This window comes from Pelobates fuscus, chromosome 5, assembly GCF_036172605.1.
Source record: "Pelobates fuscus isolate aPelFus1 chromosome 5, aPelFus1.pri, whole genome shotgun sequence".
NCBI lineage: Eukaryota > Metazoa > Chordata > Amphibia > Anura > Pelobatidae > Pelobates > Pelobates fuscus.
The window spans coordinates 297,044,451-297,061,263 of record NC_086321.1 but is presented as its reverse complement, the minus strand read 5'-3'; the positions used below and the strand labels follow the sequence as shown (position 1 = coordinate 297,061,263).

Sequence of the window (16,813 nt, the reverse complement as noted above, 5' to 3'; positions counted from 1 at the left end):
CCAATGACTAACTCAAAAGGCAAGCTACTAAGCTCAGACCAGGTGGCTGCTCAGCGGAAAACGACCGCGTCTACAAGTTCCATGAGCCCGGAAGGCCTGCGCCGCAGGGGCGCCATCCCGGAGAAACACCCAGGGAGACCCATTACCAGCAAAGGCATCCAGAAACCAACCCACAGGGTCAAGAAAGTGACTGAGACAGACCACACAGGCCCCACACGCCGACAAACACTGGCCAGCAACAGACCCAGCAGGAATATAGCGACACTTGATCGGCACCGGAGGAGGCGAGAAACGAGGCCCAAAAAGGCAGCAACACCAAACCAGTCCAACAAAGGTACACAATCACGGAAGGGGGAACCTCCCGAGCACAAGCAGCGCCCGAAAACAAAACACGCCTGAGTACCTAACCGGGACCGTGAAATGCCTCCGGCAGGAGTCGGCTGACCGGGACACTTATCACTGCAGATGAGATAATTGTTTATACCTCATACTGCCCCCATCAGTGACTGGTGACTATGGCCTATTGTTTCTATGAGTTTTTTCAGCGAATCTTATTCCAATCGTGTTAAATGCTAGCTGTAGTGGTAATTATAACTCAGCAATCCATACATCAGGCTACACAGTAGGATACCACTGCTACAACACACTAATTGTAACTTAACACACACCTAAAGAATAGCGAGGAGATATACCCACATACCAAAGAGTTAGTTAACGAGGCAATTGTTTAATAATTTACCATTTAGCCAACGCATTACTAGCACTGAAGCGATGTAACTAACTTTGGTGAACAAAAAGAGCAAAGAGCACTGCCTATAGAGTATATATTGGTATATACAGCTATATAGATTTAAAGTAAAAATAAAAAATATATTTATTAGTGAACAAGATACAAGGTGATTATTTCATACATCCACTCCTGAGCCGTCTGTATAGATGCATACAGGGGCATACAGAGATGCTATGCAGAAATAAAAAAAGGTTTAAAAGGACAGTCAACAGCACCTAGATCACAGCTATTCTCAGATCAGTCGTTACAATGTCTCCACCGTTACGATTAGTAGTACTTTTGGCAGTTCGTCCAGCTGCACAAGATACTTTCTGTAACTATAATCAAAGTGCAGGAGACTTAAGCTGTCTGAGTAATATCTCTTCCGTTATGGTTAATAATATCTCGATATAGTTTCAAATTGAAAAAGATATCAACTGTAATTGGAATTACAACGGGAGACCAGTGCTGTCTGAATGCTGTCTTAGAGTTATAATAGGCTGCAAGCTATGGTAGTGGTACGTTCGATTCCTGCAATGGTCCCTACTCCGGGTAGTGAATTTTGAATTACCCCAAATATAGTGTGGAGAAAAGACAGAGAAAAAAGGAAATATATATCTCTGTGCCTTCAAGGGCACCTACCAGATAGGAGAGCTAACTGCAGGAAAAGGAAAGGTACAGAAGGAGAGAGGTATTTAAATTAATCACAGAGTAGTCAAATAGTAAGTACTGACTGTGCCTTCAAGGCCACCTTCCTTTCAAATCACTAGCTGGCTTGCGTCTAAATAACTAGGATATCAAAAAAAATGAAGTATTATCAGATGTCCATTCCATACTGTGCATGTGTTAAACACATGAATAACGTTATAACCACAATCCGTGTGAGTGGCTATAACCTTAGTGTCCCTCCCGATACACCCACGACCTATATGGATATCGTTAGTGATCAGAGTATTCTTAGGTATTAGCTGCTGGTGCAGAGAGTATAATGCTAGGAGAGACCAGAAAAACCCCGACGCGCGTTTCGCCGGTAAGGCGGCTTTTCAAGGGGAACGAGATCGTGTAACAGTGGGCTATTAAATAGGGCGCCCAAACCTATAATTGGAATCACGAGAACGTCGACGTCATCAGTCAGGTCTGACGGGAGACGGTGGCCCAGAGGGGTCATATCACTCCATACAAATTCTGTTTGCATTGTGTTTCACAGAGAGTGAAGCAGATATACCGATATGTATCTAATAAATAGATACATAGTGTAGAGGAGCAAGTGGCATGTACACAGTAAGTGACATACCTAAAACCTGTTACATATATATATAGAGCTCATAATGCTCGATCGGTAAATTCTTCTCCTTTACATGATAGAGTGATTGTAATTCATCTACAGAATTAAATATGTTTTTGTAAGGCATGAGGCGAAAGGGGCTTGATTCAGACCCTCATTCTATACAGTATTTACAAATTATGATGCTTACAATGTATATGGCTGTTACATCGGTAAGTAACTAGATCCCATCTATATGTAGTGGTAGATAGTATCCCGTTTGAACATATAATATGTCATGTTCGTGTATCATATAAGATCCATATGTACACATACTTATACTGGGAGGTCATTTATACCGTGGGAGATCCATAAAAGTAATAATAATAATACAGCCAAAAGCCCGTCCAAAAGTTTATCCTCTTTTCCAAGGGGTCGGGAAGATGTTGGCATTGGTATACTAATCGATACCGTAGTCTCATGTAGAGAACACGAGGTCCATTATCTCATGTTCAATACTGTTTTAAAACAAACATATAGGGGAATCAATGGCATATGTGCAATATATGAGTACATTGGTAGACGTTCTTAGGTATTGGTAATTTCTGCAAAAATCTTGTAATTAGAAGAAATTGTGATGCTCAAAGGATCATTAAAGATAATTGGTAAAATACTGAAATTTATAATGTAATATGTATAGATAATTAATTATGATCATGGAGTGCCAGTCATGATGACAGAGAAAGTTGTTTGAATTTTATATGAATCTAGAGGTGTGGAAATTGGATATAGTTAATGTATAAAGGGTGTATAGTTGAACTCCTCGTTGAGTCCCTGAGGGGCGAGGGTTCTTAAGGAATATATCCATTTAGATTCTTTTTGAAGTAATTGCTGATTAAAGTTCCCTTTCCTAGGGTTAGGGATCAGCTTTTCAATAGCCTGGAATTTCAGATTGTCAGTATTACCCTGGTGAAAGTTTATGACATGCCTTGCCACAGGGGTAGGTGTGATGGTGTTCTTTACAGAATTAATATGCTGAAGGATCCTTCGACGAAAAGGTTGAATGGTTTTGCCAATGTACTGGCAATTGCAGTACCACTCGTCTAGTATATCTGATCACATGTACATGTAACATCCAGTACATTGGCAAAACCATTCAACCTTTTCGTCGAAGGATCCTTCAGCATATTAATTCTGTAAAGAACACCATCACACCTACCCCTGTGGCAAGGCATGTCATAAACTTTCACCAGGGTAATACTGACAATGTGATTAATTTAAATACCTCTCTCCTTCTGTACCTTTCCTTTTCCTGCAGTTAGCTCTCCTATCTGGTAGGTGCCCTTGAAGGCACAGAGATATATATTTCCTTTTTTCTCTGTCTTTTCTCCACACTATATTTGGGGTAATTCAAAATTCACTACCCGGAGTAGGGACCATTGCAGGAATCGAACGTACCACTACCATAGCTTGCAGCCTATTATAACTCTAAGACAGCATTCAGACAGCACTGGTCTCCCGTTGTAATTCCAATTACAGTTGATATCTTTTTCAATTTGAAACTATATCGAGATATTATTAACCATAACGGAAGAGATATTACTCAGACAGCTTAAGTCTCCTGCACTTTGATTATAGTTACAGAAAGTATCTTGTGCAGCTGGACGAACTGCCAAAAGTACTACTAATCGTAACGGTGGAGACATTGTAACGACTGATCTGAGAATAGCTGTGATCTAGGTGCTGTTGACTGTCCTTTTAAACCTTTTTTTATTTCTGCATAGCATCTCTGTATGCCCCTGTATGCATCTATACAGACGGCTCAGGAGTGGATGTATGAAATAATCACCTTGTATCTTGTTCACTAATAAATATATTTTTTATTTTTTATTTTTACTTTAAATCTATATAGCTGTATATACCAATATATAATCTATAGGCAGTGCTCTTTGCTCTTTTTGTTCACCAATTTCCACGTAGGGTTAACCCCTTCACTGCCTTGATACCTTTACACTAGGCTTTCATTTTGTGCAAAAATGTAACTAACTTTAACCTACTGCTAATCAATGCATGCTTATTGCCTACTCATAACGTTTAATACCAGAATTGTTAATGCCTAGATTATTTTCACAATATATATTGTAAGCCAACACTGTTAAGATATCAAAAGCGTTGCCAACGCATAGACCTAGCCTAAATTAATCATATAGCTACTTATACCAGCGACTGTTTCTACTAATTGTTATTATTATAAAATGTGCTTGTCCATCTTGTGCCCCGCACGTTGAGCGTGGGAAAAGCTGGAGGAATGCTCTTGGGGCACCTCTTACCTGCCTGTGATATATATATGCACAACAAAAATAAAGAATTCAAAAAAAAAAATGAGTTGATTAAGTTTAAAAAACAGAAATTCGAGAAGGTACAACAAGACTATCTAGACCATAGGGTCTATAGATGGTTATCTGGCAGTAACACAAGTAGACCAAGACGACAGCGCAGAAAGATCGTAAAACCCAGGATAGTTACTATTGACAATACATTAGGAGAATCTGCCTCAGAAAATGATAACGAATCCACCAATACATTGTCTCCTTCAACTTTTTTAAGGGTCTCAGAAGCAGGTACCTCCACCAGGAGCCAAAGAAAAGAACACGCAGAACCAGAAGAAGCCGTAGGACTAAGAAGCATGCCAAAGGGCAAGCCACTCCGCAGGAAGTAATACCTATATTTAACCTGTCACATAGACCATTAATCCAGGATGAAATTGATCTATTAAGCTGGGGATTATCATTCGTACCCACGGCTAAATCGAATAGATTCCAATGGAATTTTGAAGGGTACAAATTTGGCAGGAATATGCGCTTAAAAGAGTACTTCGATCAATCAGAAAAAACATCAACAATTGCCAGTAACAAAGTACTAGAAAAATTTCGACCTAGATCTACCTTTGATCCACCGTCAAACAAGCCCTCACTTAAAACCTTTTTAACCATGACTAACAAAGAAGTTCATGAAATCATGTCCAAACAAGGTAGCACACGACACAATATTACCAGATATCAGCGACAATTACTTAAAAATCTTGGGGATGATCCTTCCATAGTTATCTGTTCTGCGGACAAGGGAGGAGGAATAGTCCTGATGGATTACAAAGACTATGCCAATGATTTAAAACAACAACTGTATGATACCAGTACTTACAGAACATTGGATGGAGACCCCACCAAGAGGATACAAAGTATCATACAGGACACACTGTCAATGGGCCTAAGAGCGGGCTTCATAAATTTGGAATTATACCAATTTTTAAATCAAAAACACCCACGTAGCCCAATCATCTACAGCATTCCTAAAATCCATAAAGATTCACAAAGACCTCCAGGACATCCCATAGTGTCAGCTATTAAGGGGTACTTGAACCACTGGCGAAGTGGCTAGATTCACTTTTTAAGAGACCAATTGAAGCGTTGGAAACATGCATAAAAGATACACCAACAATTTTGCAGAAAATAACAGAAGTCAAGTTCCAAGAAAATAAACCTATTTTGATTACGATGTAAAGAGTATACAGTTATCCTGCATGCTGAAAGGGTGGAAGCCATGAGAACAGTACTAACTCATTCAACAGTCTACAAAGGTCCTCCGTAGAGTTTGTGTTGGAAATTTTGACACTCGCTTTGGAGCACAACTACTTTTGTTTTGAGCAGGAATGTTTTTTACAAGTATCAGGTACCTCTATGGGGGCGGCAATGGCCCCCATGTATGCTAACGCATACATGTATATCTATTAGAAGAACAATATCCTGATCCCATATGCTCATTTGATACAGGGTTATTATCGTTTCATTGACGACTTGTTAATCATTTGGAATGGAACATCAACAGAGGCATTCACTATGGTTGAAAAATTGAATCAATTGCCAACGCCGATTAGATTAACGGCAAACATCATTTCTGATAAAGTTCAATACCTAGACGTGGAATTATCCATTGGGAAAAAGAATATTGACTATTGTCTTTATACGAAAATTACGGACCGTAACACCTTACTCCATGCACAAAGTGCGCATCCAAAAGCCTTGAAGAAATCTCTACCGAAAGCACAATATCTTAGAGTAATAAGAAATAACTCTAGTGATACGGTAAAGGAAATGCAACTACAGGAAATGACAAGCCCATTTTTGAATCGGGGATACCATAGTCAAACCCTCAGCAAAGTTCTAGAAGATGCCAAGGCAACTCGAGCAAAGAGGGAGGTTCCTGGTTCCTAGTTTTTCCGATGACATTTCATAACTCGACTTTACCGATTTCGACAGTGATTCGGAAAAATTGAAGAATATTGGCCACAGATGATATGCTCCCAAAAGTCTTTCGGGAGACTCCACTGATATGCCATAAGAGAAATAAAAATTTGGACGTATTTGTGCTCACAGACCCATTCAAAAGCTATGCAAATGAAAGTGTTATCCAGCACCGAGGGTCTGTACGTTGTTTGCGATGTGTCACGTGTGGGCATATGACACCATCGAAAAGCTTTACTCAACTGCACACGAACAGAAGGTATATTATACAACATACCATTACATGTAAAACTACACACGTAATATACAAACTTACATGCCCGTGTGGACTGGTTTACATCGGGAAAACCGAAACAGCCCTATGTGAGAGAATCAGAGGCCACCGCTCTAGCATTAGGTTGGCCTATAGGGACGGTATATCTGATAAACCAGTAGCCAAGCACTTTTTGCAGTATAAGCATTCGTTGGCCACCTTGAAATTTCTTGGTATAGATCATGTGCCCATATCACGAAGAGCAGGCGATCTTGGGAAAATGTTACTGAACCGTGAAGCATTCTGGATCTCTGAACTGGATACAGTGTCCCCAAAAGAGCTTAATAAGACCCTCTCCTTTCACTCTTTTCTGTAATTTTCAGCTCCAGCTAGTTTTTAAGTTTTATATTTGTGTATTTTTATACTATGAATTTGTAACAGTGTTTTGTTTGTTAGGCTATTTAGCAGACCAATACTATATGGTTAAAATCTTCATTATGCCAAAATAGTCGTCAGTAGATAATAATAGATTTATACTTAGCAGCAGATAAGTAAGAGGTTCCTTTTTGGCACCCATGAATTTATAAAAGTTTACAATTATTACATTAAAATCTGCAATTGGCAATAAGTATTTCAATAGCACTGCTCACTTTTAATTAATTATAGATACTGTTGGCATGTAGTTGTATTTACTGTATATAAGTGTTGGTCAACATAGTTGTACCCTTAGAATTATTCACTATGGCACTTTAATCACATATTTTTTGCACTTTATTAGGTGGCATATGATACTTTAGACCCTTTAAACATTCACTTTATTATCAATAATTTGATATCACTAAATTTAACAATGCACACTATCACTTTAATTGATCATAAATGATCTAGCCTCACTAATTGGTATTATAATAATTAGGAATTGTAATTCAGATTCAGCACAATGTACTTTATTTTTAACATGCATTTTCATCCTGAGCATGCACTTTTTCTTCTTTTATTCACTTCTCTTATTCCTTAGAATGAGCAATTTATAACACATAAGGTCAGCATGTCCGCACCCCTATTTCCATGGTGACAATATTTGTATCGCGTCGCCATGGAAATGGACGCGGTAATGTCACGGGGCGGAGCTTATTTTGCACAAGTGCACTGATCAAGCTAGAACGCCGTTTGGGAATGCACTTCACCTGTGGGTAAGCTAATTTAATTAATGTTTATGTCTATATAAGTTTGTTTTAATGACTACTTTGTTGTATTGATCCTGAGGAGGAAAGTCCCGTTTAGAGGATTGAAACGTTGATCGTAATTTTTAAATGACCAAATAAAGAACAGAATTGTTTAAAACTCAGTGAGTGCTGCTACTTCTTTGTATATATATATATATATATATATATATATATATATATATATATATATATATATATAGTAAAATTAGTGAAAACCTGGGTGGTACAGTGGTATAGTACCATCCTGGAAGACACTGAGAAGGGAGAGGAGACAGGCTATACAAGATATGGTAAGTAGAGGATAAAACAGATTGTGGGAAATGAATAAAGTAGTAAACTCATTAGTAAGATTAATACAAGTACCAAATCTCCTACTACAACTGGTGAGTTATAGATTAACTTATATACATAAAGTTATATACATAAAATTGTCGGTTCGCGAACGGCGAACGCGAACTTCCGCAAATGTTCGCGAACGGGCGAACCCTGCGAACCGCCATAGACTTCAATAGGCAGGCGAATTTGAAAACCCACAAAAAAGCCCTAAAGGCCCCCACCCCTGACCGGTGGGTGGGGGCCCTAGATAATAATAGTGGGGGGGGACCTACCGTCCCCCCCCGGGCCCCCACCCCGGAGTAGTGGGTGGGGGCCCTTAAAAAATAATAAGGGGGGGCCTACTGTCCCCCCAAGCCCCCACCCCTGAGCGGTGGGTGGGGGCCCTAAATAAAGAGAGGGGGGGGACCTACTGTCCTCCCCCCGGCCCCCACCCCTGAGCAGTGGGTGGGGGCCCTAGATAATAATGGTGGGGGGACCTACCCCTCAGCCCCCACTCTTAAGCGGTGGGTGGGGACCCTAAAAAAACAATAAGGAGGGGACCTACTGCCCCCCGGCCCCCACCCCTGAGCGGTGGGTGGGGGCTTTAAATAAAGAGAGGGGGGGACCTACTGTCCTCCCCCCGGCCCCCACCCCGGAGCAGTGGGTGGGGCCCTAGATAATAATGGTGGGGGGGACCTACCACCCCGGCCCCCACCCCTGAGTGGTGGGTGGGGGCCCTAAAAATACAATAAGGGGTCACCCCCCCCCCACCCAAATACAACCTATCCCCTACCAACCCCCCTAACCCTAAAAATAGTGAGGGGGAATAAAATAACTTGCCATTTGATGTTTTCTTTTTTCTAAAATCTTAATTTTTCAGCCCCAAAAAAGGCCAAATAAAAAGCCATCATACCCGACGAACTTAAATTAAAATAAAAAACCTGAGCGCAAAAAAAAAACCAGACGAAAAAGAAAAAACCTGAGCGCAAAAAAATTATCCATCTTCACCCAAGGAGGGCTCTGCGCAGACTGAGCTACTCAGGGCGGGGGAAGGCTTATAAAGCCTTACCCCGCCCTGCAATTAGGCTAAGAGCACTCTGATTGGTGGGTTTAAGCCAATCAGAGTGCTCTTTGTCATTTTACACAGCGTGGGAAAGTTCTTTGGAATTTTCCCACGCTGTGTAAAATGACAAAGAGCACTGTGATTGGATGGCTTGAAAACCATCCAATCACAGTGCTCTGTGTCATTTTACACAGCGTGGGGAAGTTCTTTGGAATTTTCCCACGCTGTGTAAAATGACAAAGAGCACTCTGATTGGTGGGCTTGAAATCCATCCAATCACAGTGCTCTGTGGAATTTTACACAGCATGGGAAAGTTCTTTGAAATTTTCCCACGCTGTGTAAAATGACAAAGAGCACTCTGATTGGCTTAAACCAGCCATTGTATAACAATTGTATAACAATGTTTGGTATTTAGTGAATATTCCCCTGTATAACAATGTTTGGCATTTAGTGAAAATTCCCCTGTATAACAATGTTTGGTATTTAGTGAATATTCCCCTGTATAAAAATGTTTGGCATTTAGTGAATATTCCCCTATATAACAATGTTTGGCATTTAGTGAATATTCCCCTGTATAACAATGTTTTGTATTTAGTGAATATTCCCCTGTATAACAATGTTTGGCATTTAGTGAATATTCCCCTGTATAACAATGTTTGGCATTTAGTGAATATTCCCCTGTATAACAATGTTTGGCATTTAGTGAATATTCCCCTATATAACAATGTTTGGCATTTAGTGAATATTCCCCTGTATAACAATGTTTGGCATTTAGTGAATATTCCCCTGTATAACAATGTTTGGCATTTAGTGAATATTCCCCTGTATAACAATGTTTGGCATTTAGTGAATATTCCCCTGTATAACAATGTTTGGCATTTAGTGAATATTCCCCTGTATAACAATGTTTGGTATTTAGTAAATATTCCCCTGTATAACAATGTTTGGCATTTAGTGAATATTCCCCTGTATAACAAGGTTTGGCATTTAGTGAATATTCCCCTGTATAACAATGTTTGGCATTTAGTGAATATTCCTCTGTATAAGAATGTTTGGTATTTAGTGAATATTCCCCTGTATAACAATGTTTTGTATTTAGTGAATATTCCCCTGTATAACAATGTTTGGTATTTAGTGAATATTCCCCTGTATAACAATGTTTGGTATTTAGTGAATATTCCCCTGTATAACAATGTTTGGCATTTAGTGAATATTCCCCTGTATAACAATGTTTGGCATTTAGTGAATATTCCCCTGTATAACAATGTTTGGCATTGAGTGAATATCCCCCTGTATAACAATGTTTGATATTTAGCGAATATTCCCCTATATAACAATGTTTGGTATTTAGCGAATATTCCCCTGTATAACAATGTTTGGCATTTAGTGAATATTCCCCTGTATAACAATGTTTGGCATTTAGTGAATATTCCCCTGTATAACAATGTTTGGCATTGAGTGAATATTCCCCTGTATAACAATGTTTGATATTTAGCGAATATTCCCCTATATAACAATGTTTGGTATTTAGCGAATATTCCCCTGTATAACAATGTTTGGCATTTAGTGAATATTCCCCTGTATAACAATGTTTGGTATTTAGTGAATATTCCCCTGTACTTAATCCACCAATTAGAGTGTTATGAGTCAATTTACACAGCGTGGGGAAATTCCACAGAACTTTCCCACGCTGTGTAAAATTACACAGAGCACTCTGATTGGTGGATTTCAAACCAACCAATCAGAGTGCTGTGACAGGTAAATGTAGAGACTTACCTGTCAGTTTCTTCATTTACCTGTCAGAGCATTCTGATTGGATGGCTTAAACCCACCAATCAGAGTGCACTGAGCCTAATTGCAGGGCGGGGCAAGGCTTTAAGCGTTCCCCCGCCTTGCAGAGCTCAGTCTGCGCGGAGCCCTCGCCGGGTGAAGATATATTATTATTTTTGCGCTCTTTTTTTTTTTTTTTATTGCGTCGGTTATTAAGGATATTTTTTTGGCCTTTTTTGTGTGTGTGTGTGTGTGACTGTCTGCCTGTGTGTGTGTGTGACTGCCCGCCTGTGTGTTTGTGTGTGACTGTCTGCCTGTGTGTGTGTGTGTGTGTGACTTTCTGCCTGTGTGTGTCGCTGTAGCTGTGCCGTTGTGTGTGCCTGTGCCTGTATGTGTGACTATCTGCCTTTAACTGAGTGTGTGTGTGTGCCTATCATAGTGCGTGAGTGTCTGCATGCCTGTAACAGAGTGTGTATGACTGTCTGCTTGTGACTGTGTGTGTGACTGTCTGCCTGTGACTGTGTGTTTGGCTCTGTGACTATCTGCCTGTAACTGTGTGTGTGTGTGTGTGTGTAACTGCCTGCCTCTGTGTGTTACTGTTTGCCTGTTCATGTGTCTGCCTGCCTGTGTGTGCGCGTGACTGCCTGCCTGCCTGTGTGTTACTGTTTGCCTGTTCATGTGTCTGCCTGTGTGTGTGTGTGTGTGTGTGACTGTCATGATCAGGCAAACAGTAACACACAGGCAGGCAGGCAGGCAGGCAGTCACGCACACACACACAGGCAGGCAGACACATGAACAGGCAAACAGTAACACACAGGCAAACAGTAACACACAGGCAGACAGTCACACACACACACACACACACACACACAGGCAGTCACACACACACACACACACACACACACACAGGCAGGCAGTCACACACACACACACACACACACACACACACACACACACAGACACACACACACAGACACACACACACACACAGGCAGGCAGACAGACAGATGAACAGGCAAACAGTAACACACACACAGAGGCAGGCAGACACATGAACAGGCAAACAGTAACACCCAGGCAGGCAGTCACATACACACAGACTTACCTCTTTCCATTATGGCTGGCAGGGGGAGTGGATGCAGTTGGTTGTTGGGGAAGCAGGGGCACATTCCTGCTTCCCTCTTCCTGTGCAGCTTCAGGTATGTATAAGCCCCACCCCACCGCACATTAAGCCCTGCCCGCCACACGTTAAGCCCCACCCCCACCACAGAGATTTTTTTCTTTTTCTTTTTAATAGACGCGGGTGGAGAATAATTAATCCTCCACCTGGGTACCTGCTTTAGCTTCCCTGACACCAGCCATGTGCGAGCTGTGTCGGCTGTCAGGGCGCCCCCTGGTCTATGGCGCCCTGTGCGGCCACAAAGCTCGCACACCCCTAAGGCGGTCCCTGGTTGTGGCATAGAAAATGAGTGGACATTTTTTTTTTTTTTTTTTTTTAATATTAGAGACAGCAGGAGAAGATAATAGTCAGTGGTGCGGTAACATGGCAAAGGATAAAACTCATACTGGTTAACTGTGTGAGTGAATATTATAAAAATAAGCTAGTGTTTTACATGTGAGACATATTAGCTAGGAGATAGTCATAACAAATGACTGACTAAGCATAGCATGTGTTAACTAATATATGAGTGATTGGCATGTTATAACGTTTAGTAGCATGTTTGAGCATGCAAGTTGGGCCACCGATTCCCTAACACTCCTTGTGGTGATTGCCTGCTCAGTGAGAGGTATGAAACCTCGACAACAAAAGGTATGTTACCCAGACTGAACATTAGCGGTGGACTGCATTGCTTAGTCTTTGCTAGACATGGAGAGGAAACCAAGGAAGTCTGGGTGGGCATAGTTGAGTCTATGGTAAGGCTTGTATAGGTGCCTGGGTGTGCGCACCATCTCTGCGGTGCAGCTTCCCCTGGGGGTACCTCCCGGTGCAGCCCGCAGGGTATAGTGTCCACAGTCAGCCTATGCCCATGCTGGGCAGCGTGATGGCAGGCACCCTGGGGCCCTCCAGGACGATGATGCGGTATGAGCTAGCAGAGGTCTTCATCCAGTCCCAGGCTTTGTGGATAGCCTGCATCCTCTCTCTACAGAGTCGGCGGCTCCATGAGGCAGTGTCTGTCCCTCTTCGGGTGGTACGGAAGGTCGCAGTATTTTGTCTCCGCTGGCGGCGGGAGGTCCGTCTGTGGCATGTGCGATGCTTTGGGGTAAGTCTTCGGTCTTCCTTAGGTCTGGGTGGGTTATCTGCCAGAACAGCAGTAGCTTGGGAGTGTCCCCCGCACCTTTACCTCATGGTTAGGTGGAAGTGGCGATTGTGCCAGGCGCTGGTGTAGTTGCTCCTAAAAGTTTTCAAATATTCTGTCCAGGTGTTTGAGTGCGTTTTCCGCATAGTTGCCTTTTAGTTGTTGATTGGCGGACGCCATTTTGTTCATCCAGTTGAGAGTCGTGCTGGCGTCTGGATGGGCTACAAGATGCGGTGTTGCTGTGTGCTTTGGGTTGGTGGGGACCAGGATAACCCCCGCCGGTCCATGGGGGGGGAACAGGGTTCCACGCTGGCGTGTACAGCTGGGTATGATGGTCAGGGAGCGGCCATCTCCCTCGCGCCCTCCATGCTGGTAGGCCGCGCCCTCCGAGTTTGTGAGGTCGGTGAGTAACACCACATATTTGGTATCGTCATGTAGGTCTCCCGGTCCTCTGTCATTTGGGCGGCAAGTTAAGTCAGGTCTCTGCCTTTGTCAGTGCGGAAAACAGACGATGCTAGAGCTACAGACAGACATGTCTGTTCGGCTCTGCAGTCAGGCCCCGCCCCTTGAGAACACTGAGAAATATTTTACCCTTTTCCTTTATTCTTTTATTATCTAGTCTTATTTAAGATTTGACATAACATTGTTGCATTTTAAAATTTTCAATTGTTTAGTGAATATACCCATTGTTCTTATTGTTTAGCCTATACTAAGTGGATGTATTCCTTTTATACCATTTACCTCCTATTCCTGGTTCAAGCAGCAACTTCTTGCTAACATACATACATACATACATACATACTATTTTTTTTCTTTCACTTTGTAATGAGACATCTGGCTATCAAGTTCTGGCCCACTGCCACATATTAACCCTTGTGCCACTGAGGGTTTTTAAACTATTTGCCCCCGCCTTACTAACAGACAAATAGTATTTCAAATGGTCATTCACTTGCAAATTTCGACCGTTGGTAAATATGAGAATTGCCGTTTTGTTTGGAATATAGCCATTTTCATAGAATTATGTCAATTCAGACAAAATCTAATATTTAGTGAATAACCCTGTAAAACTCCAAATGGATTTGGTTTGGCAGCAGTGATGAATAAGACCAGGTTATACAGATCTCCTGTTAAGGTACACCTGATAATATAGTGTGTTCAGGACTTGTGTTCAATTCTTTGAGCTGCCATCTGATACTTGGCAACAAAAGCTATTATTGGCTTCTCATGTCATAGTCAAATATGGCCTTGATTTAATATTTCTGGATAAGCATTACAAATTATCACAAGCTGTTGGAAAAAACTTTTCTAATTCTTTATATACACCATTAAAGTCTCTGGGAATTATTGCAGGTAAATTATTTGGTAAGTTTTTCTAACAGATTGTGATCATTTGAAAAGCTTATTCAAAATATTAAATCAAGCCCTATAGGATAAAGACAAATTCATTTCTGATTTGTTGGAAGAGAGTTACGAGTACCAAATGGGTATGCTGCATGTATCTAGAGTTTATTAATACAATACACAGTTTAACATTACACTTTTTTTTTTATCAATCTCTATTAGGAACAGGAGAGAGTGGAAAGAGCACCTTTATCAAGCAAATGCGAATTATCCATGGAACAGGCTTCTCGGACGAAGACCGTAAGGGGTACGCCAGACTTGTGCACCAGAACATCATCACTTGTGTGCAGTCCTTGGTGGGAGCCATGGAATCTCTGCAGATACCCTACACCCGGCCTGAGAATAAGGTGCCACCATGTAGTGAAAGGGGTGGGCCATGTTGCAAAGCTCCCTTTTTCCTGTGTCACTCTGTTAGAAATGTCCCCGACATAATATTGCATAGCTCCCCCTTTCTTATATATTGCTGAGTAATAACTGCAGATTATTAGAATGAGACGTCAGATAAGAACCATTTGGGCGATCTAGTCTGCCCAATTTTCTAAATACTCTCATTAGTCCCTGGCCTTATCTTAAGTCTAGGATAGCCTTATGCCTATTCCACGCATGCTTTAACTCTCTCACTGTGTTAACCTCTACCACTTCAGCAGGAAGGCTATTCCATGTGTCCACTACCCTCTGGTTTTTTTTTTTTCAAACCTCTGCCCCTCTAATTTAAGACTATGTCCTCTTGTTGTGGTAGTGTTTCTTCTTTTAAATATAGTCTCCTCCTTTACTGTGTTGATTCCCTTTATGTATTTAAATGTTTCTATCATATCTCCCCTGTCTCATCTTTCCTCCAATCTATACATGTTAAGATCCTTTAACCTTTCCTGGTAAGGTTTATCCTGCAATCCATTAAAGCGGGACTGTCATGCCGAACTTACATTTACTCAATCTCTTCCTCTTCTCCCCCTCTATCAGGATCTGTTCTTCTTTTCTTTCTGTCTTCTTTAGTTTTCTTTAAAATCATAAGACAAAGTAGGTACTCTTTGTCTTATGGAGGATTCCTTCGCTTGACCAGCGGAGGAGCAAAGTGTGCTTCATTTCCGCTGGTCAGAGCAATTTTCCCATGATCCCTAGCTTTCCTCCCTGTTCCCACGATGCTTCCTGTCAGTATTGCCGAACGTCCTGTCACTTAGACAGAACGCCGGCAAAACTGCCGAATTGCATCCTAACAGAATGAGCACTGTTTCTCCATTCGTGTTAGGATGCAAATCGGTACTTTGTTCGGATCGCAATTTCATTCGAATGAATGAAACTCCGATCCTATTCGTGCTGTGTCTGGATCTTGCAGCCGCTTAGTAGATAACTCCCTAATTCCCACGGTATTAGGGAGCTATCTACTAAAAGGCTGAAAGACCTAAATTGCTGTTTCAGCCACATTTACTAATACTAAGTAAAGATTACTTAGTATTAGTAAATTATGCCCCTATTCGCTATACCGCGAGTAGGGGCATGTCTATTAAACAGTGATCAGCCTGTGGCTGCTCACTGTTTAAAAAACAAAACAAAAAAAATACTAACCGCCCCCCCCTTGCGCTGCGGGTGGGGGCCCCCTAAATAAAAATTAGGGGGGGGACCTATTGTACTCCCCCCCGGCCCCCACCCATGGGTGATGGGTGGGGGCCCTAAATGACAATGGGGGGGCTACTGTCCTCCCCTCCCCTGGCCCCTTCGTGGTGGGGGCTATAAATCACTATGGGGGGGACCTATTGTCCACCACCCGCCCCCACCCCTGCATGGTGGGTGGGGGCCCTAAATAGGGATAAGGGGGGGACCTACTGTCCTCCCCCCGGCCCCCACCCCTGAGTGGTGGGTGGGGGCCCTAAAAACCAATAAAGGAGTGGGACCTACTGTCCTCCCCCCCCCCGGCCCCCACCCCTGAGCGGTGGGTGGGGGCCCAAAAAAACAATAAAGGAGTGGGACCTACTGTCCTCCCCCCCCTGCCCCCACCCCTGAGCGGTGGGTGGGGGACCTAAACAAAACAAATAGGGGGGGACCTACTGTCCTCCCCCGGCCCCCACCCCTGAGCGGTGGGTGGGGGCCCTAATAAACAATAAGGGGGGGACCTACTGTCCTCCCCCCTAGCCCCCACCCCTGAGCGGTGGGTGGGGG

At 42.3% G+C, this 16,813-nt stretch overlaps 1 protein-coding gene across 1 annotated transcript in view; it reads left to right on the top strand.

Annotated features, from left to right (window-relative positions):
• Nucleotides 1-16,813, top strand: part of LOC134611530 (guanine nucleotide-binding protein subunit alpha-15-like) — a 111,330-nt gene that overhangs the window by 9,874 nt on the left and 84,643 nt on the right. Inside the window, exon 2 of the mRNA XM_063455484.1 lies at nt 14,822-15,006. Coding sequence (XP_063311554.1) covers nt 14,822-15,006 — 185 coding nt within the window. The remainder of the gene's footprint in view (nt 1-14,821; nt 15,007-16,813) is intronic.